This window comes from Natator depressus, chromosome 15 (genome assembly GCF_965152275.1).
Source record: "Natator depressus isolate rNatDep1 chromosome 15, rNatDep2.hap1, whole genome shotgun sequence".
Classification (NCBI taxonomy): Eukaryota; Metazoa; Chordata; order Testudines; family Cheloniidae; genus Natator; species Natator depressus.
Genome location: NC_134248.1, coordinates 6259738 through 6281115, shown reverse-complemented (window position 1 = coordinate 6281115; position 21378 = coordinate 6259738). Strand labels below are relative to the sequence as shown.

Below are 21378 nucleotides of genomic sequence, written 5' to 3'. Positions count from 1 at the left end.
AGATAAATATGTTACACATTGTAAGGTCCTCAAGTAACTGGCCCCCCTCACCATGCGAAGTACCATACTTTGCTTCAGCGATTATACGGGATTATTGTGAACATCTAGTCAGACCTCCTGTATAACAGGCCACGGGTTGCTCTTGAATTAATTCCTGTTTGAACGAAGGCAGATCTTTAGAAAAAACATCTCATCTTGATTTTAAAAAACTCCAGGGATGGAGAATCCACCACAACACATGGTAAATTGATCTCCGTGTTAAAAAACTGCCCCTCATTTCTTGCCTGAAGTTCTCTAACTTCAGCTTCCAGCCATTGGAGCTTGTTACGCCTTTGTCCGCTAGCCTGAGGAGTCCTCTAGCTACTGTTGAGTTTCTTTTCCCTGTATAGATACTCTGGATAGATACGTAGACAGACAGGGAGTCTGAACAAACGCTCGCTCAGCTGGGGTGTCCTTCACCCCCCACCCAGCCTGAAGGGCTGACCAAGGCGAGACCATTGAAGGGTGAGAAATAAAGCAGGGTAGAAAATGCAAGTTATTTTGCCAAAACACCAAAAAAGTCCCTTGTTTTCTTAACGGGCCCATGCAAATTTTTCAGTTAAAAAAAAAACAAACAAACCCTGAAAACATTTCAATTTTCTGTACAAATGTTTGGGTTTCAGAAAAACTGATATTTTGACATAAAACCCTAAACATCCCCCCTCACAATAAAAGAAATTCCACGTTCAGTTTTGAATTTTTCACCAAAATGCGGTAACGTTTACCAAAATGAAAATATTTCACTAAAAATGTTTATTCAGTCAAAAAACAAAACAGTTTTTGTTTAAAACTAGAAGGTGCATTGAAAAACAAGAGCCCCCCTCCCCCAAGCTATTCTGCATTGAGGGCTGCTGGCAGCACACACTGCTGCACAGAAAGACACTGGTAAACAGCTGAGGCCTTGGTGGGGTTCGAGGTAGGAAGCTGGTGCTTTAGCACAAGGGTCTGCGCTGGATCCAGGAGGGTTGGAAGGGCGGGGGGGGGGTTCTTTCGGGGGTCATCTGCTGAGGCCTGAAATCCCCCCACCCCTCCAAAAAGACAAGACGAGAACTGGGGGTAGGCAGAGCTGGGGAGGTAAGTTCCATCTTAACAGGTTTAGGTGAAGGGGGTATCTGAGCCCAGCTGAACAAACGAGTCTGTCCCTTCCCTGCACTCCTTAACCCACCATCTGACACAGGCAGGGCCCACAACAGCTTGGATAAGTCCCGGGGCCTGAGGCGTTTCCGTGCTCATACCACACAAGCAAGGAGCCCCTGACCCTCCTCCCCTTCCCATCAATCAACCAACTCCCTTGCAAGAAGTGCTGGTTCCAGCCCAAGGAGACCCGCTGCTGGGCAGCACCTAGGATCGGATGCCTGCTGCCTTTCCAGCTGTCTGCACCATCCCCAAAAGGCCACATATGGAATATTTCACTGCAGGCCAGCCAGGTTTGTTCTTTGAGAGGCACTGCTGGAGAATGTGCCTTTAATAATATCTCATAGCACTTTACAAAGGAGGTTAGCATCATTAGCCTCATTTTACAGATGGGGAAACCAAGGCAGAGGGGGTGAAGTGACTTGCTATGGAGCAGTTGGAAGGGTTGCCATACAAGAAAAGGACCCAAGCCCATGGGAGTCTTCAAGGGGCTTTGGATCAGGTCCTAAGTGAGAAGGGAAGAGTACGAATAAAACTCCCTGTCTGTTGCCACCTATTCAACACAGACACGTGCACGGCACAGAGGGGAAGAGATTTTTCTCTTAAAGACTCAGCACCCTGTCCTTTCAGTCAAAGGCTGAGAAGGCTCCCAAGGCTGGATTCTCCTCTCACCACACATCTGTCAAGAGAAATGAAGTCACACCAGGGTAAGCAAGAGGAGAATCAGGCCCAAGACCTCCAAGGAGTCCTCCAGCAAAAACCAGCAAGACAAAACTTGACAATTCTCTACCACTTGTGCTGAGAGAATCTCCCTCAACAGTTAGCAGCATAGAGACTATGATACATAAAACATGTCTCTTTGAGCAACAGAAGTTAGTCCAATGAAAGATATTCATGTCGTTTCTTCCCGTATGTTCCCATGTGTAGAAAGATGATGCCAATGATGAGACATTTAGAGGGTGCGGATTCTTTAGCGTGGACTGAATTTATGGAGGGGCTTCTGAAGGGCATGATGAATACATTGCCACTTGTTTGCCCCATGTCCTAATCCAAGAATCTAAGCCAGAGGGGGCAGCTAATTAGACAAAATTGAAAGCCCCTAAAAGGAAATCTCTCCCCTATGATCTAGTTGCTCTGTAGAGCCAGATGGACTTAGCCCTTGGTGAGCCCTTTATAAAAACCTTCAACACACTTTACAAACATTAGCCAATTAATCCCAAACCAACGAAGTGATTACTCCCAACTGCTCACTGCCTGCCAGAGCAGATCAAGGCACCTAAACTGAGAGGACTTTGTAATCATTTTATGACCGCTAGAAATATCACTAGTGGGCCCGTTACCATCTCTCTAGCTCTGGTACTTACAGGTCTCCCATCACCGAATACCTCCTTGTCTTTAAAGGTATTTATCTTCATACCACCCCTGAGAGGTAGGGCAGGGCTATTATACCCATCACAGAGATGAGAAAACTGAGGCACAGAGCAGCTTCCTCACTTGCCCAAGGCCACACAGGAAGTTTGTGCTGGAACAGGGAACTGAATGCAGGTCTCTAAGTTGCAGGCTAGTGCACAACCCCTGGGGCATTCCTTGCTCTTCTCCAAAGTAGTCCCAGTAGCTCAGCTGGGCAGATGAGGCTCGATGCTACAGGTCGGCATGAAGGCTGGAACACAGTTGCCGCCCCACACACCTTATGGCCATACCATGCCATGTTTTGACAGAACGAGGAGTAATGGTCTCAAGTTGCAGTGGGGGAGGTTTAGGTTGGATATTAGGAAAAACTTTTTCACTCGGAGGGTGGTGAAACACTGGAATGCGTTACCTAGGGAGGTGGTAGAATCTCCTTCCTTGGAAGTTTTTAAGGTCAGGCTTGACAAAGCCCTGGCTGGGATGCTTTAGTTGGGGGTTGGTCCTGCTTTGAGCAGGGGGTTGGACTAGATGACCTCCTGAGGTCCCTTCCAACCCTGAGATTCTAGGATTCATGCTTTGGCCCTGGCCCCAAAACAGCCCTCGGGCAGCAGTCGGCTTCTAACACAGTTCATCTGCAGCCACCAAGGAACTGAGTCTCTGAGATGGGTTAGCCAGGCCTCCCACATCGCACTGTATGGCTATCCCAAAATGCACCCACCCCATCTCTTGCCCCTGGCCCCAGCAGCTGGCCAGCTTTTCCGTCCCATCATGTTCTGGCAGTTGAGCAGCATGGACCCACTGACCCCGTTGTGTTGAATTGCTGCTTTCATGGATGCACCCAACTGTGTGAGCACTAAGAGCATCAGAGCTTGGGGTCAGGGGAGGGGCTGAGTGATGCAGATTCAGGGGCATCCTCATGCTCATGCCAGAGAGGGCTGGTGGGGTTGTGATGGTGTGAGGAAGGTGTAGCAGACAGAAGCAAGGAGCCCTTGCTGCTAGCTGGAAAAGCGACCTCACAGGAGATCTTCTGCGCCCCATACACAAGCTCAGCCAGACGTTAAGGGCCTGGAGCAGGAATCCTGGGGTGAAGTTCTCCAGCCCGTGCAATACAAGGTCAGGCTGGATGGTCAGAGTGGTCCCTTTGGGCCTTACCAATCTAGAAGTCTTCATGACAGCTGAAACCCCAACCCGCCACCTCTCAGGGTGAGATCCAGGCAAGAAACAACTCAGTGAGTTTTATTACTAAAACCAAGCCAAACAGCTCTTTTAATCTCATTTGCACATGAGCCCAGAACTCCTGAGTTTGCACTGGGGCCACAGAACAAGCTCTGTGCTGCAGCTCCACTTGAGGCCAGCTGGCAGCTAAGCCAAGGGGGTGAGAACACCTCCGCCCAGGGAGCCAGGGGCATCTGCAGCATCTGAGCCTGGCTTTAAGCCTTCCTTGTTGTTGCTTTTCAAGGGGAGTGAGGTCTGCCCTGGTGGCCTCCTGACTAACCCTGCTCCATTTCCCTTTAACAGGCAAAAACTTCCTCACATGCACAAGCCACATGCCCGCGGCACCCTGTGGGTCCAGGCCTCAGGAGGCAGCAGGTACAACAGGCACAAAAGCAGACAGATTTCAGGTTGAGGCTGCACCCTGTGTGCAGCCTGCTGGGCTTTTCCTTTGGGCTAGAGGTAGCAAAGCAAGGGGCAAGGGCATCCCCTGAGCCACAGGTGCATCACGTAGCAGTGGAAAGTTCAAAGGCAGCACGGGCCGTCATCCCCAGGCACTGGAGTGCAGTGCAGAGAGATGCAGCGAAGGAGTGGGCACTTTGCCAGGGATCTTCCTGGGGCTGCCAGACACCAGCTGGGACAATGCACCTCCAAGGTCCAGCACTGAGGGTTAGGGGATGGAGAGGCAAACCTGCCTCTGTGCGTTACCTTCAGAGGTGATAGCTCCGACTCCACTACAGAGAACGATAGTGCTCCTTCCCGTGGGTCACCGCCTGCTGCTCGGTGCCAGCACAGGAGTTGGCAGCCCGGGGGGGCCCAGCTTCACCCTCCCAGCAGGCAGCTCCTCCTTGCGGTGGGACCTGGTGGCAGCTCTGGTCTTCGGAGGCGGGAGTAACAGTAACTGAACAACCAGCGGGGCAGGAAAGGGAGGGCAGCTGGGTGGCAGGAGAAGAGGCTGGGGTTCCCCTAGCTTCTGGTGAGCATCACAGTTTGTTCAGAGGGCGAGCAGCCAGTTTGCAAGCTAAGATAATGCAGCAAAATGACAAGCTACGTCCACTGGGCCAAACCAAGGCCTGGCAGAAGCAGGTGCAATGGCCATCGGCTTCACCGAGCTCCAGCCACTTACAACAGGGCTAAATTTTAGTAGCTGCACTGTACTCAAAATCATCATGCTGCCCTCTCTGTCACTTTGCCCCCATCCCAGGTATCCCCTCTGTTCCCTGTGAAAAAAGAGATACATTCTTCCCTTATTTCTCAGGGGAACTGCTGCTAGGGATGGAGCAGCCCCACAGGGGATAGACCAGAGTCCAGACTATACGGAGACAGAGGGAGATGAGACACACCATCAGCACTCCTGCTCCAACTCATTCAACCACATGTGCCAGGGGATCCAGTCTCCACTTCAGTCCCACCAGATCTTGATGGGGGGGAACTTCCAGAGGTCGGGGTGCCCCATGTGAAGCAGGTTGCTGTAGGGAGAGGTGCTCCACTGAAAAGGGGGGACATCGTCCCAGGTGGGCCCGCAGGCAGCAATCAGGCTGTAGCCCTTGGCCATCGCATAGGATGTGATCTAGGGAGAGAAAACCCGGTGTCTGACGATTTCCGCAGTGTCAGCGGGAGCATCTCTGGCACAGGTCCTGCCAGATGGCCTCCGGGGGACAAGACAGGGAGAAACACTTGAGCTGGGCTGAGTCCATGGAGCTGGAGCGCACACACATATATAGATTATAATGCCACGCCCCCAGACCTAAGTTGTCAGCAGCAGGGATTGGACCGACCACCTCTGGATCCACCATCAGAGCAGCTCTTCTGGATCTGTTAGCCAAAGCTGCAGTAGGCTTCCCCCCTGCAGGAGCGTGCGCTCACCCATCAGATTCGCCCATCACCCCCCCCGCGGCCCTCACCTTCATATCCGTGCCTCCGTGCGACCGCTGGCGCAGTGCAGCGAAGGGGTAGGTCCCGTTGGCAGGGTTCAGATCCGACCTGGCGGCGATGGCGTTTTCGGCGTTCTGGGGCGGGTCGCAGCCCTGGCACCGGGACAGTGGGTCCTTCAGGAAGTCGTTGAACCTGAGAAGCAGCACGAACACGTTCAACGGAAGCAGCCCCAAAGGGTGAGGAGCTGGGCCCCACCCGGTGTACGCCTGGATGAGCCACTGGGGCAGCTCTGCACTGGAAGGGAGGGGGAAGACCCTAGGCTGGGTTTGAACCAGGGATGGAGGGGAGCTATTCTGCTCTGTCTAGGCTCTTACACCAGGCTCGTCACTGTAGCAGCTGCCCTCAGAGCCTGACCAAAAAGCCAGCGTTGTCAGGACAGAGTTTCATTACCTTCAGTGAGCGTTGGATCAGGCGCCTGGAGCTATGGAGGTGGGATCTAACCTCAGCCCTCGCTCGTGCCGAGGTTAGACCTTGCTGGATTAGGGGGCAGAGGGAAGCGGAGACTGTGGTCAGGGGTGATCTGGCGATCAGCCCCAGGGGAGGGAAGCGCTGAGAGTTTAGCCTGGTAACTAGAGACAGTCCTCAGGAAACCCTCAGGATCCTAACATCTCCACGCTGAAGGGTGCTCCTGATCTGGCTTTTTGAGCCAACCTCTCTGTGTAACTGCACCTGCCCCAGCTGTCCCCCAGCCTGACAAAGAGGACGGGCTGGCTCCTTCCAGACAATAGCGATAGTGCCTCATCATGCCATGACACGATCACTGCTGTGACACCACACGTTGTCGAGACGCAGTGACAGCGCATCAGCTCCAAGGATGCTCCAGGACCCATAGTTAGCTGTGCGTGTTTGGAACGCTGCCTTGTCAACATCAGGATAAGGGGCAACCCTACAATAACAGAGCCCTTAACACTCTCCCTCTGCCCCCATGCAAACACACAGCTTGACTCCCCCTGTCTGTGCCGGTCTCCCTCGCACACCTTTTCCCAGGCCAAGGTGCCGGAGGGCGTGGGGCACTTGTGTCTTGAGGTCCGCTCTTCCTACGAGTGATACAGCCCTCCCGGCACTAGACGTCGCCAAACTCCCTCTCCCCACAGAGAAGCCCTCACCTCATGAGCTGGATCATGGAGTCCATGTCTTGCACGAGCGTCTGATTGCGCCTGAAGATCTGGGCCCGGGGGCTTTTGTCGTAGGTGAACCAGTCGCCGTATTTCTTCACCAGCTCCAGCTGGCCACTGGCATTGAAGATCTGCTCAAAGTACCTGGGGATGTGGGGGAGGGAGTAACACACAGGTTGAGCAGAGACCCCTCCTGCCTTTGTACATGTGCCTCAAGGAATCCCACCCCCACCCCAGAGAGGCCGGGCCAGGTGCCAAAGGGATGGGGGAAGGTAATGGATGGCTTGTTGGTTAGGAGCACTCGCCTCGGACTTGGAGGTTCAGTTCCCTACTCTGTCCCAGACCTCCAGTGTGACTGGAGGCAAGTCACTTAGCCTCTCTGTGCCTTGGTTTCCCACCTATAGAAGGGGGATAACAGCCCTACCCTGCCTCAGGGGGGTCGTGAGGAGAAATCACAGGCGGTAAAGTGCTCTGAGACCCACTCAGCGAGATGTTATTAGAACAGCCTATCAGGGCAAGGCCCTTTCTAAAGGGGAATTTCCACCTGGTTCTCACCCAGCTGCCAAGCCCACCCCATGCCAACCGCCAGCCAGCAATTAAAGGCGGAGTCCCTCTTAACAGCTGAGTGCTGCCCCCTTCTGGAACCAGGCAGCACAGCTCCCGAGAGCACATCACTCCCAGCCCCAGCTGGCTGGGGGGCAGAGGAGAACGCTCCTCATAAGCCCAGCGGGGTTTGGATCAGGCCCTCACTGCAGTTGGAAGAGCACCCCACAGTGGGCAACACGGCACCAGGGGTTGGGTGCCTGTTCACCCAGCTGACACCCCCTCCCCCAGAGTAAGATGCCCGAAGCCAAGGGGCTGGAATGGAGAGAGAGAACCTCCTTACGGCACATTGTAACTGGCCCAGTACCCCTTCTGGTACAGCTCCTCTGTTTTGTCAGCCACGACCACCAGCCCCCTGAGAGACAGAGAGAGAGAGAGAGAGAGAGAGGGCGGGCATGAGAGACCAGAACACAAACGGGAAGCAGATTGCATGCTGGGAAAGCAGGAGTGCGGCCTCCATCCTGGATAACCAAAAAGCCAGACAATCAGGGGGCCAGATCCAATGAGCAGCTGCCCCAAGCACAGGCAGCCAGCTGGCTCCCCCAAGGTCCTCTGGCTCAGCAGGGCTTCCGTGTTTGATTCATAGATACTAAGGTCAGAAGGGACCATTATGATCATCTAGTCTGACCTCCTGCACAACGCAGGCCACAGAATTTCACCCACCCACTCAGTGCCTAGAACGACTGAACCACAACCCTGCAGGAGAGCCTGGCCAGGGGCAGCCAGACCTCCATCAAACCCCGCCACCCCTCTATCCAGGCGACAGCCTCAGCATTAAAGACAAGGACTATGACCTCGTCTCAGCAACAGGGGAGGTCTCAGCCAGTCAAGGCTGTGCTGTAAACACAAGTGTCACAGCTAAACCCAGAGCAGGGGCAACAGACTCCATATCAGCGGGTGGAGCTGTAACAAACCCGGCATCATCTGATCGCTCTCCAGAGCCCATGAGGAGGGCTGGGAGAAGGAGCGAGTTCACAGCTTGATAACATTACAGCTGGATGTTCCCTTCTGAAGGCACTTACGGGATCTGCTCCAGCACCGTGAGCACCCCCTGCTGGAGGCCAGCTTTGCCTGGCAGGAAGGTGTTATAATCTACAATCATCCACTGGTTGTTGTACCTGGGCAAGAGACGAGAGGGGAAGCGTTTGGAGTTCAGTGCCCTCGCACCATGGTAGTAAATGTCAAGTAATAGTCCTGGTGTACTTACGCTGCCACCACGTGGCTACTCAAGGTAACTATACTCTTTGGTGTGTGATTTCCTTACTGTTAATAAATGTACAGTCAACCTGTGGAACTCCTTGCCAGGGTGTGTTGTGAAGGCTCAAAGTACAACTGGGTTCAAAAAAGAATTAGATAAGTTCATGGAGGATAGATCCATCAATGGCTGTTAGCCAAGACGGTGAAGAGCGCATCCCCTTGCTCTGGGTGTCCCTAAACCTCAGGCTGCCAGAAGCTGGGACTGGATGACAGTCGATCACTCAATAATTGTCCTGTTCTGTTCATTCCCTCTGAAGCACCTGGGACTGGCCACAGTCAGGGACAGGATACTGGGCTAGATGGACCATTGGTCTGACCCAGAATGGCCATTGTTATGCTCCGGTTTGAAGGATCTCGGTGTGGCTACAGTGTAGGCAACTCTCACATGACTGCAGTGGACAAACTGACACCAAAGTGAGGAACAAAACTGAACACAGGTCAAGGTTTCAAACAAAGATTCCCTCCTACTCTGGTATTTCCACTCATTCGCCCCCACTTCTCATCCCCTCGCCATGTCAGGTCCGGACATCATTTGGGGCTGGTTTCAGAACAAACTGCAGAGACATCAGAAGTTGTTATTCCATAAGCAATGCCTGCAGGTGGCTCTGAGAGCCAAGCAAACTTCCCTGTGGCAGGAGCAATGGACGCAGTTATTGTTACAAATCCATGGTGACCTAGGACCTCCCGACTGTCCCTGGACCACCTCACAGAGCCTGAGTTTCAAAGCAACAAAGAGATGGAACTCAGGTCCTCCTCCTTCAAAACCAGAAGCCCCTTCTGTCTGCATAAGAGGAGAGACTCCCTAAACTTTGCTGCTTGGTCTCAGTGCCACTGACATCATGCAACGTGACAAAACACAACACATTAACTAACATGCGACACCACATGGCCAAAGCATGTCACAAGGTCACGTGATGTCCCATGATATTGTGCCATCACCACAGAGTGCCTTGTGCAAAAACTGGACATCAGAGACAGGTTAGATCTTTCTGCTTGACTGAACTCACCCATCCCATCGCTGCCAAAGGGAAGGGAGAGGGGGACACAAAGGACGATCTGGATGACTGCCAGTTGACTTACGTGCCACTGTTGAACTGCTGGAAGATGGCAGCCCACTCGGCCCCGCTCCTGGCTAGCCGGTTTGCCACTATATTTCTCAGCCACTCCAGGACACTCCCTTCTGGATGGATGTACTTCCACAAGGCAGCATTGCTGTTCCCAATGGTGGTTTCCAAAGTCACCTGCAGGGTACAGAGTCATAAGCGAATCCAGGTAAGGGTGCGTGTGACCTAACAGAGGCCAGACCTGGGCTCCTGGCAATGGGGCAGGAGAGTGACACAGGCAGAACTGGAGGGGCAACCTGCCCCATTGCCCACATGAAGAGTGCAGTAGTAGGGCAGTACATAGGCAGAGGAAGATTTGGGTTCTGCACTGAGATGATAGGATTCCTGGTGTAGACAGTGACCCAGGGCCCTGCTGCATACAACCCCCTTGAATCCCAAAGCAGCAATGGGACAGGAGACTCAACCCCTGGCCAGCAGAACCCAGGGACAGCTGGACCATGGGGGAGGGAGGCAGGGGAGGAGGATCCAGGCAGCAGCTGCTCACCAAGCCACTGCTCAAGATGTAGAAGTCGTCTCCTGAGAAGATGGTGCCGGGATAGGACGAGAACGTCTGGATGTGCCCCGAGATCATGTTGTCACCTGGGGAAGCAAATGGCAGGGAGACATCAGGGGTGCAGCCGCCACACCCCATCACCTCCAGAGATGGGCCCTGCCAGCTTCCCACAGCAAACTCCACCCCAGGAGTGGCAGCAAGATCCAGCGGCAGGGGGAGCAGGACCCCTCTCTCTTTACATAAGGAGCCGGGAAGCTTACACACCATCTTAGTGGGCTCTGGAAGCTCCAGTCTGGTGGCTACCCCTCTTGCCCTTCCCATGGGACAGCCAATCCCGCTTCCTGGAAGGCACATACATGCTTACTGCTGCTGTCTTATCACCCCCTCGTCCTGCCCTCCCTCCTCCTGCCCCGGGCTAAGGAGCACCAATCCTGGCAACAGCCCACACAGCTATCTCCCAGGCCCCCCGCCTGCATTACGCACTGTGGGCTGAGGTCCGGAAGGGCAGCATGTATTTCTTGATGATGCGCAGCATGGACTGGTAAGTGTTCCAGGTGTCATGGGAGACCAAGAGCTCCTGGTTCCCCGGCAGCAGTTTGATGAGCGCGGAGCAAGACCCTGAGCCCAGCGTGTGCTTCCTTTCAGTTCCGTTCAAGGCTGATTCCAGGTCCTCCAGGTCCCCACCCAGCTGGAACAAGCTGGAGGGGGGAAAACAGAGACACACATGGGCTCATAACAATCCCAGGCAGCTTAGACAGAGGCCCCTGGATTTGCCAAGGCAGAGCAGAGCCTCGGGCCACCTACCCTCACCTTGGCTGGAATCCTGCTATTGGTTACCCCAGCTATGCCCACTCCCCGGGCTGGAGGAAGCAGGAAACTCTACCCTCGTGATCCTGGCCATTTGCATGTGATGGCCGTAATGATCCCTTCTTTGTCCCCACAGGTTCTCCCTGCAGCCAGGACTCCCTTATCTGACCATGGATAAGCTGCAAGCCTAGTGACGGTCATAAAACTGCAGCCTGAGGCAACTGCAGACACAGGGCATGGGGGGCAGAACTTCCAACCTTTGGCTTCAGTGACTCAGGCCTTGCCTCAGCCTCAGGGGCTAATGAAACAGTACACTGTTAGAGACCAAGGCTGGAGCATATATGTATTTGGGAGCAATCTGCCCTGCTGTGTGGGTATAAATGCATTGTGGGTAGGAAGGGCTAAGAGGGTCCAGGCAGAGGTACTGGACAAGAGCTGCTGGACTGCATTATATTTTAATTAAAACGGGAGGTCCTCTCCATTCTGGGGAGTCGGCCCAAAGAAGTCACCAAGGCATCATGCAAACATTAACAAGCTGTTCTCAGCACCTTGGGAGGAGGCAACTCCTCTCCCTGGTTTACAGATGGGGAAACTGAGGCACAGAGACAGGTTGACCAGGAGGGGGCCTGCTTTCAGAACCCAGCACGCAACATGTGAGGCAGAAGCAAATCTGGCCTCACACTTCTTCAGCAACCTTGGCTCTGCAGGGCCAACAAGAGCCAGGGCATGCTGGTGGGGTCAGCAAGCTAAGCAGATGGGGGCTGAGGGTTCTGCAGAGACAGGGGGTACAGCAACAAGTCACCATATCCAACCAGGACGCTGTATTTTAAAGATCATGTGGTGGGGAAGCTATCTAGAGCTCAGAGGAGAAGCACGGAGTCAGAGCTCCTGGTTCTACTGCCAGTGCTGTTGCCGACTCACTATATGACCAAATTACAGCACCTTTCTGTGCCTCAGTTTCCCTCCGTAAAATGCGGGTAATAATGGGTCCCTAAAACCTACAGCGTCCCTTTGCTGCATGCCTATGGGATGCAGCCCCAGCTCCTCCCTACAGCCACCAGTGAACTGCAGCTGCTGAGCACGTACCAGGCCAACAGCCATCTGCTTCCCCCAGCCCCACTGTGCTGGAGCTGCCCCATTCACTCCACCCCATCTCTCCAGTTCCCCTTTGCTCCTGACATCAGCCAAGACTGCCAGGGTTAAGTCCAATCACCCAGCTCCCACCCTCATGCCCAAAGGGACTTACAGGAAGCCAAACGGGGCAACTGAGAACCGTCCAGTCGGGAAAGCCACTCGCCCGTTATAACCATCCTCCAGGCCCTTGAGCTGCAGCAGAGCCAGACGCACCTGTCGGGGGAGGGACAGGCACATGGTGAGGCCCCCATGCACAGGGACCGGCAAGCAGGCCAGGGTCTGAGATCTCACCCCACATGGTGTGACTTATCAACTGTTGGAAATGGCCGACTGTGCACCTTGACTGCATTGGCCTCGTTAACACTACAAAAGTAATCTTCCCTCTCTTGATATTCACCCCTTATTGTCGACTGTTGAGAACAGGCCACTTCCACCTTAACTGAATTGGCCTCATTAGCACTGACCCCCCCACTTGGTAAGGCAACCCCCATCTTTTCATGTGCTATGTGTATATACTGCTTACTGTATTTTTCACTCCATGCATCTGATGAAGTGGGTTTTAGCCCACGAAAGCTTATGCTCAAATAAATTTGTTAGTCTCTAAGGTACCACAAGGACTCCTAGTTGTTTTTGCTCATACACACTAACACAGCTACCACTCCAAAACCTGGACCGAGTGAGTGAGAACTCAGCGACGGATCAGGCTCTCTATGGCTTGACCCCAAATCCATCCTCATGCACATACAGAGCTACCCAGACCATGCTGCCCAGACAAGGTCCTGTAGGAGGGGAAGTGAGGAGGAACTTCTCCAACTGACACTCCAAAGATGAGAGTTACAAAAGACAGATCTACTCACCCCAGCTGGAATTTGGCCAGGACTCCTGGGTTAACTTAACCAGCACACCCTATATATGCAAGGCACTGCCCCCTAGCAGCACACACCCACCTGGTACCAGTACTCCAGATCTCCTTTCTCCATTTGCTCCTCCATCCAGGCCAGGTTGGTCTCTATGTAGCTCTTCAGCTTCTCGCAGTAGACAGTCTGGTATTTAAAGGGGCCGCAATAGCCCACCATGGTGTTCATCCAGTGCATGTAGATGAGCTGGAGGAAGAAGGGGGCACAGTGTAACAATGGGACAGGCCAATCTGAAGACCCAGCCTGCTCACCCCTTTCTATCCACTTAATGTCCTTGAGTGAGGGGCTGGTTCTCCATCACCTCTGGGTAAAGTCAGGCTTTCCTCGCTAAGGCATCTCCGATTGGATGGCTGGAGAGCTAGGGACAAGCCGAACGGGGTGGGAGCACAGATAGGCAATCCCAGTCACCCTGCGTTTCCACAGGCTTCAGTCTAGGCCAAGCTTAGCTCATAAGTGAAATGAGCTTGAGAATCTCAGCCTCGCCTCCACCGGGCACAAGTGAGCCATTAACATGCAGCACCACTGGCCATCTCTGATCGGAGAGGCCCAGGAATGGACTAAACTGAGCCTGAGTCTAGATTGAGGTGCAGTGGCATAGCAGGGTGGGGGGAGCCTAGGACTGGGACACAAGGGGGCTCTGCAGACCAACCCTAGCAGAGCTCCAGGCTCCGAAGGTCTGACTGTCCCCTGCCATGCACCAGCATTTACCTGCTCAGACACAGTGGCTTCGGCCAGTCCCGCAGCATAGGCCTGCAGGCTGTCATTGTACTTCTCGCTGGTGGCCAACTCCAGGAAGGACCACCTGCACCAAGCAAAGAGGACACCAAACGAACAAGGGAAAGATCACACACAATGGAAAGTCCCCATGCGGCCCATGGCAATGCACTCCCTCCACCCAGGCTCCCTGGGGGCTGTGTTTGTATCTTACTTTATCTGAAGCGTCCTTCAGATAAAGGCTCCAGTCAGACAAAGCAAACTACTCCCTGGGCCTCTCTGTTTGCCGTCTGGAGCTGCTCCCAAGAATCCCTCTGCCACCACACAGCTGGGGCTAAAGACACCCTGGAGCCAGGGGAGGTGCTTACTAGGGTCTTCCTCCATAAGGGGGACATCAAGGGGAAAAGGAAGAGGATGGGGGACCAGACAAGCTTCTGCTCTCCCTTAAAGGATCTGCACAACCATTGTCCCTTAAATAAGTACTGGCGTTTCCATGGCATCCAGCATTGCAGGGTCTTCTACACACAGTACTCTGCACTTAGAATCTCGAATATCAGGGTTGGAAGGGACACAAACCTTCGCTAATTTAACACCTCCCCCCAGGATTAGCAGTGGACAGAGGTTGTATATTCTGGGGGGCCCTCCACAGGGGCCAGCGGAGATACAAGGGGGCAGGGCCTTTGGCAGCTGGCTCAGGGCCATCTGTCTGTCTGATAGGCACCCCTTTGCAGCACAGTTCTCCAGTCCCCGGATAGGTCACGGGTGGATCAGCCTCCAACAGCAAATGAAACCCACCAGGCAGCAGCACCTGGGACGTTCAGTACCCACAGAGCTACTGGGTCACTTTGGAGAGCGGACAGCACCTCCCCCCCCCCCCCCCCCAAAAAAAAAGCTCATTCGATCACTTTGGAGCCTCCTGCCTCTCAGCCCGGCCTACAGAACAGGGCCAGGAGCTCACGCCCCAGAGTCAGCCCTGCTGAGATCAGTAAGCAATACTGAAGGTCAGTGCAGGAGGGCGTCAGCAACTCCGATTGGCTCAGGCAGACAGATATTCACACCGAGATAATGCACTGCTCCACTGCGGCTGGCTAACGGGCCCCCGCCCAATGGAGAGTGATTTATAAAAGAAACAGCATTGGTGCCAGCTGGACTGCCCTGGAGACGGAGGGCCCCTAGGACAGGTACGCCAGGGGCACTGGCACTGTGAGCTTCCCCGTACTGGTGCTAGAGTCAACCCTAAATGGGATCCCACTTGGTAATCAGCAGGATCCCATTATTGGTGACTCGACAGCACAATACGCATCCAGGCCTTACTGATGCTAAGTATTTCCGAGTGCTAGGCGCACCTTAAACCCTCCAGTATTAGGTACACAAAGAGGCTTGACCAAGGTCACACAGCAAATCAGATCTGAATGCCACACCTCTGCCAGAACCAGCATCCAAACTTCCTTCTTCCAACTGACCTAGGTACATCACCATTACATCTAAACACAACAGAGTGGCTGCTGCTGGGAGACAGCGGTCATTGCATGCTGCAGACAGTTCCAGAGCGAGCAACAAATGCAGTACTGCCAACTCCAACAACGCTGGGTGCTCTTCGTGAAGCCCAAGCTCCTGGAGTCACATGACCATGAGAGTCTCCACTTTATTTTATTTATTTAAAAAGGTAAGTTTCCAGGCCTCACAGTTGCAGAGAAAAGCTTGAAAATGTGACAGCCTCAGGGTTACCACACCAGAAGACAAATAAAAAGAACCCTAAAGTTATTTTTTATTATTATTATTTTTAAATCTCATGATTTTTATGCCACTCGTGATTTTTTTTGGAGGGTTTAACATGACTTCTGAATACCTGGGATTAGCAACAGGGACTGTTCTCTCATCTAAAGAGTCTGTGTTTATTGCTTTGCTTAAATCTGAAATAAGTCAGCTCAGCCAAGGCACAGCGGGATTGCTCTTTACCTGTGCATGGTGAAGCATCACAACTATTTCTCCTACACGGGGTGAAGAAAAATGCCACCAATGACAGGCTTGGGGTGGGCTAGTGAAATGCAGGTATTTATTGCTCTCTGAGCCAGCTTTTGACCTGGGAGAGGGGACTGCCCAACATGTCCAGCCTAACCCAGAAGATGAGAAGTAGCCTCTTGCCTCCGTAACCGTGCTAATTGCACTGAAGGGGCATTTATCGTCTGCAGCCTGCTGCTTTGCTAGACCCGCACTGTGACTCTGCTCAGCTAGTTGATGTCCCATAATGCACTTCAAACACCCATGGCTAATTAGTGATGCTCACTCAAAACCTGCCAGGCGCTGGAATGACAGAGGTTCCCTAGCAGCAGCTGTATTAGTCTGTATCCGCAAAAAGAACAGGAGTACTTGTGGCACCTTAGAGACTAACACATTTATTTGAGCATAAGCTTTTGTGAGCTACAGCTGAATGCATCCGATGAAGTGAGCTGTAGCTCACGAAAGCTCATGCTCAAATAAATGTTAGTCTCTAAAAAAAAAAAAAAAAAGAACAGGAGTACTTGTGGCACCTTAAAGAGGTTCCCTGAATAAGAGGCACTATGCAGCAACAGGACTCTGATACTAGCATAAGCAGAACCAGAGTTTTGAGAGCAATGATTGTACCAAAAAGGTGGCTGCTTCTTTCCTGTACTCAGTTATTTCAAATTGAGGAGAAAAGCTGAAGCAGCTTCAGTTTCAAAATAATCATCATGGCAATAGTTATATATCTTTACCCCATCCCCTTTCAGACTCTATTCCGGACCAGTGGCTCTCAACCTTTCCAGACGACTGTACCCCTTTCAGGAGTCTGATTGGTCTTGCAGACCCCCACGTTTCACCTCACTAAAAAACTACTTCCCTACAAAACTGGGCATAAAATACACAAGTGTCGCAGCACACTATTACTGAGAAATTGCTGACTGTCTCATATTTACCATAGTATAAAATAAACCAGTTGGACTATAAATATTGTACTTACATTTGGATATAGTACATAGAGCAGTAGAAACAAGTCGTTGTCCGTATTAAATTTTAGTTTGTACTGACTTCACTAGTGCTTTTTATGTAGCCTGTTGTAAAACCAGGCAAATCTCTACATGAGTTGATGTGCCCCCGGAAGACCTCTGCGTACCCCCAGGAGTACACGTACCCTTGGTTGAGAAGCACTGTTCTAGATCATAAGCTCTTCAGGGCAGGGGCTGTTGCTTAACATGTGCTTGTACAGCACCTGGCACAGTGGGGCTCCAGGTGTTGGGCAGCAGCATAAAGCTTTAAGACAGGCTCAATCCTATGTGGAGCCTCTTGGTGCTAGGGGCAAGGGGAGTAATAATGTCTAAAACACAAGGAGGAAGAGCCACTCGACAGTGTCCCTTTCACAAGCAACGCAGAGGGATGTGCACACCCCCATCTAAGCATGCATGTGGATGGAAAGTGCCCGCAAGGCCTTACCCACACTGCAGCTGGCAGCGTCCTTCCCACTGCAGGTAGACACAGGCGTTCGTTCTGCTCCAGCCAGCGCACTGAAGGTAGCAGTGTGGAACAGGCGGCAGCTTGGACTAGCGGAGCACGAATGCATTGCGAGGGTCGCAAGGGATCCAGGCACTGTATTTGGACAGCTAGCCAAAGCCACCACCCGCGCCACTCCAGCCACACTGCAATTGCTAGCTCATTTGCTCCAGCGCAGCGAGGGCCCGCATCTACCTGCGCTGGAAAGCACCATCCCAGCTACTATCCTTATGAGGAGAGGCTGAGGGAAGTGGGATTGTTTAGTCTGCGGAAAAGAAGAATGAGGGGGGATTTGATAGCTGCTTTCAACTACCTGAAAGGGGGTTCCGAAGAGGATGGATCTAGACTGTTCTCAGTGGTAGCAGATGACAGAACAAGGAGTAATGGTCTCAAGTTGCAATGGGGGAGATTTAGGTTGGATATTAGGAAAAACTTTCACTCGGAGGGTGGTGAAACACTGGAATGCGTTACCTAGGGAGGTGGTGGAATGTCCTTCCTTAGAAGTTTTTAAGGTCAGGCTTGACAAAGCCCTGTCTGGGATGCTTTAGTTGGGGATTGGTCCTGCTTTGAGCAGGAGGTTGGACTAGATGACCTCCTGAGGTCCCTTCCAACCCTGATATTCTGTGATTCTATACTAGGTAGACATACACAAAGTGATCTCAAGGGTGAAACTGCACGGATGCTACACACGCCGCATTACTTCCCCTTTAACGGCAAGAGGGGATTTCTCCTCCGCCAGCAATTTGCAAAGGGTTTTGCAACAAGTGGAATGCAATAACCGCAATGGAAAATGAAATCATATGCGTGTGGGGCCATCGAGACTGGAACAAAAGGCCCTAGCTACTGGACTGCGGGAAGGTGGCCCAAACACGCCTGATGCTGCAGAAGTGGCAGAAATGGCATGAGCCCCTGGTTAGGGGCACTCCAGCGTCACTGAACAGCAGAAGCGAAAGGGTGAGGAGAAAAGATACAGTTAGATCTTGTTGACAGATGTTTTTGTGAGCACAGGGCGGGGCCGGGGAGATGGAAGAGGGCCAGAGAAATCAGCCAAAACAGCCCCTGAAACTCACCTAGGCAGGGCAGCGCCAGGACCCGACCCTCGCACCCTGCCGCACCCCAGTCTCGAGAGCGGCGAGGGAGCCCCCCACCCATCGGCAATGGAGACCCCAACCCAGGCTCGCTCGCTCCCAGCAGCCGGGTCTGAGCTCGCCCGGCGTCCCCGGGATCCGCCGGATCGGGACTGGCCCGGCGCAGGATCGGGACCTAGTGTTTGCATACACCCCCCCCAGCCCCCCATGCGGGGCCCCCCTACCCCGTGTCTTGGATCCGGTCGGTGAGGTTGGCCCAGGCGACGGCGGCGGGGTCCCAGCCCGGCACGATCCGCAGCTGGCCCGAGGCGGGGTCCAGCAGCACCGAGCTGCGGCGCGTCGCGGGCCCGGAGAGGGGCCGGGCGGGCGGCAGGAGGCCCAGGAGGAGCAGCAGCAGCAGCAGCAGGGCCAGGGGCGGGCGGCGGCGGCGGCAGCGGGCGCCCATTGCCATTGCCATTGCCATTGCCCCAGCCCCTGCTGCAGCCGCGCAGCTCTGCGGGAGCCGGGACGGGCGGCTGGAGGCGGGGCTGCGGCGCCCCTCTTAAAGCCACCCGGCCCCTTAAGCGCGGCGCCTGGGGCGAGCGGGGGAGGAGCTGGCAGAGGCCCCGGAGCCGTAGACGCCAGGCAGGGCTGGCCCCTGGGGATTGCCCGCCCACCGCTAAAGGACCCTCCCCCAGCCTAAGGGGAGGAGCCCTAAGGTCCGGATCTCAATTAACCGCCGGGGGACAGCTGAAGGTATAAGAGGGACGGGAGCGAGGTCACGGGCTAAACAAAGGGAACCGGAGGGGGACGCCGAGCAGAGAACCCCGGACAGCGCCCGCTGCTCCTCGGAGGCGTTAAGGGAGGCAGCAGACGCTGCCCAGAGGAACTCCCCCCGGATTCGTGAGCAGATGGAGGATCGGGAATAGGCCCCACAGACACAGGAGACCCCATCGGCCAACCTCCTCTCCCTGGTCTTGTAGATGGCCACTTTGGCCAGTGCTAGGAGTAGGTTGACGAGGAAGTCCCACAACTTTGTGGGGCCACGGATAGGGAGTGTGTAGATAAGGAGGTGAGGGGAAAAGTGCAGCCAAAAATGCAAGAGGCTATCTAAGAGGAGCCAGAATAGGGGCTGCAACCTGGCACACTCCAGGTTCACGTGCCCCAGGGTTTCCCTCACGCTGCAGAAAGGGCAGGTGTCTGGGACGGGGGTGAACCGCGCCAAGAACAGGCCCACGCTCACAGCTCCATGAAGGAGCCACCGACTGATATCCCCAGCGGGCTTTGGGACCAGGGTGGAATATAGGCTGGCCCACCGGGATTTCTCACCCTCCAGAGGTGGCAGGAGGTCCCGCCACTTCGTGGCAGGGTGGGACGCAAGGGTGAAGGGTGTGGAGCACGAGTGTGTACAGCTGTTTCCTTGGTGCGATCCGGAAACGAGCCAGCTGCAATTTGTGCAGCCGGCTCACGGTGAAGGGGCAGGATGGCCAGGTGGGTCCACAGGGCAGGGGCCTGATGAGACGGTCCAGAGGGCCTGGGGTGTAGGGTGTGCGGCAGGCGCTGTCCCGCAGAACCTGGTCGAGGTAGACCCGAGCAGTGGGCGGTAAAGCGGCCCTCACCTCCTGAAGTACATGCCAGGGAGTATGAGGGCCGGAGAGCCCCATGTGCTGAACGAATGCCAGGCAGGGCTGTGTTAGGCTGGCATGCTGCCTCTGCATGCTGCACTTCCAACTGCACCCCCACAGACATCATCTTCCAGTGCATGGGCCCCAGTGCGGGTGTCATCAAACACCAGCACCCCATCCTCCATGGGAACCCCATCCTGAAAGCCTCGTCTTCTGACCTTCAAACAACCCCTGAAGTACCTCATCTGATGCAAGCTCCCCATAGACCAGGACACCCCAACTCAAAGCGGCACCAGACCCTGCCAGAACAACAGATGCAAAACCTGCAGACATCTTTCTACTGCTCCGATGATCAACATCCCCATTCACATCTTTCAAGAGATCGCAACCTGTGGTGTACCTCATCCAGTGCCCTAAATGTCCCAATAACAACTGTGTTGGTGATACCAGACAATCGTGATGCTCTCAAATGAACTCACAAAGGGAAATGATAAAAGACAGACACATAGACTCATAGGGAGCTTGAGAGGTATCTTGTCCAGTCCCCTGCACTCAAGGCAGGACTAAGTATTATCTTCTAGACCATCCCTGATAGGTGTTTGTCTAACCTGCTCTTAAAAATCCCCAATGATGGAGATTCAACAACGTCCCTAGGCAATTTATTCCTGTGCTTAACCACCCTGACAGGAAGTGTTTCCTAATGTCCAACGTAAACAGCCCTTGCTGCAATTTAAGCCCATTGCGTCTTGTCCTATTCTCAGACGTTAAACTCACTCCTCCTTGTAATAACCTTTTATGTACTTGAAAACTGTTATGTCCCCTCTCAGTCTTCTCTTCTCCAAGATCTTCTCCTATCACCTGTGGGGGAACACTTTTTTCACAAAGCAATCACTCTACATCTGACCTATCCGGTCTCAACCTCAAAGGAAACCTGCACAACACCTTCAAAAGACGAGCCTGGGAGCTTAAATTCATAACTTTGCTAGACGCTACAAATCATGGATCAAATAGACACACTGGATTTATGGCTTAGTAGAACAATCTGTAACCCACTAATAACCCCAACAGCTGCTTCTCCCCACCCTTCCTTTTCTCCCTATGACAGGGGTGTTAATGGGACACTTTATCTTGAATGGTCCCTCGAAATGTGTATTAACTACTTATGCTAAACTATCTGTGACACTCTGAGTTAGTTTCCCAGAGCTGAAGAAGAGCTCTGTGTAGCTCCAAAGCTTGTCTCCCTCATCAGCCCAGGTTGGTCCAATAAAAGATATGACCTCACTCACCC

General features: G+C 53.6%; 1 protein-coding gene across 1 annotated transcript; it reads right to left on the bottom strand.

Annotated features, from left to right (window-relative positions):
- Positions 1-691: 691 nt before the first annotated feature.
- On the bottom strand, positions 692-18946 carry PLBD2 (phospholipase B domain containing 2). The gene is made up of 12 exons (XM_074973118.1): positions 18711-18946; positions 13886-13979; positions 13208-13363; positions 12373-12473; positions 10803-11017; positions 10311-10405; positions 9783-9943; positions 8468-8563; positions 7729-7800; positions 6834-6986; positions 5697-5859; positions 692-5362 (listed from the first exon to the last, which is right to left on the bottom strand). The coding sequence occupies exons 1-12, from the start codon at positions 18941-18943 to the stop codon at positions 5195-5197; spliced, it is 1707 nt and encodes a 568-aa protein (XP_074829219.1). The 5' UTR covers positions 18944-18946; the 3' UTR covers positions 692-5194.
- Between the last annotated feature and the right edge of the window lie 2432 nt (positions 18947-21378).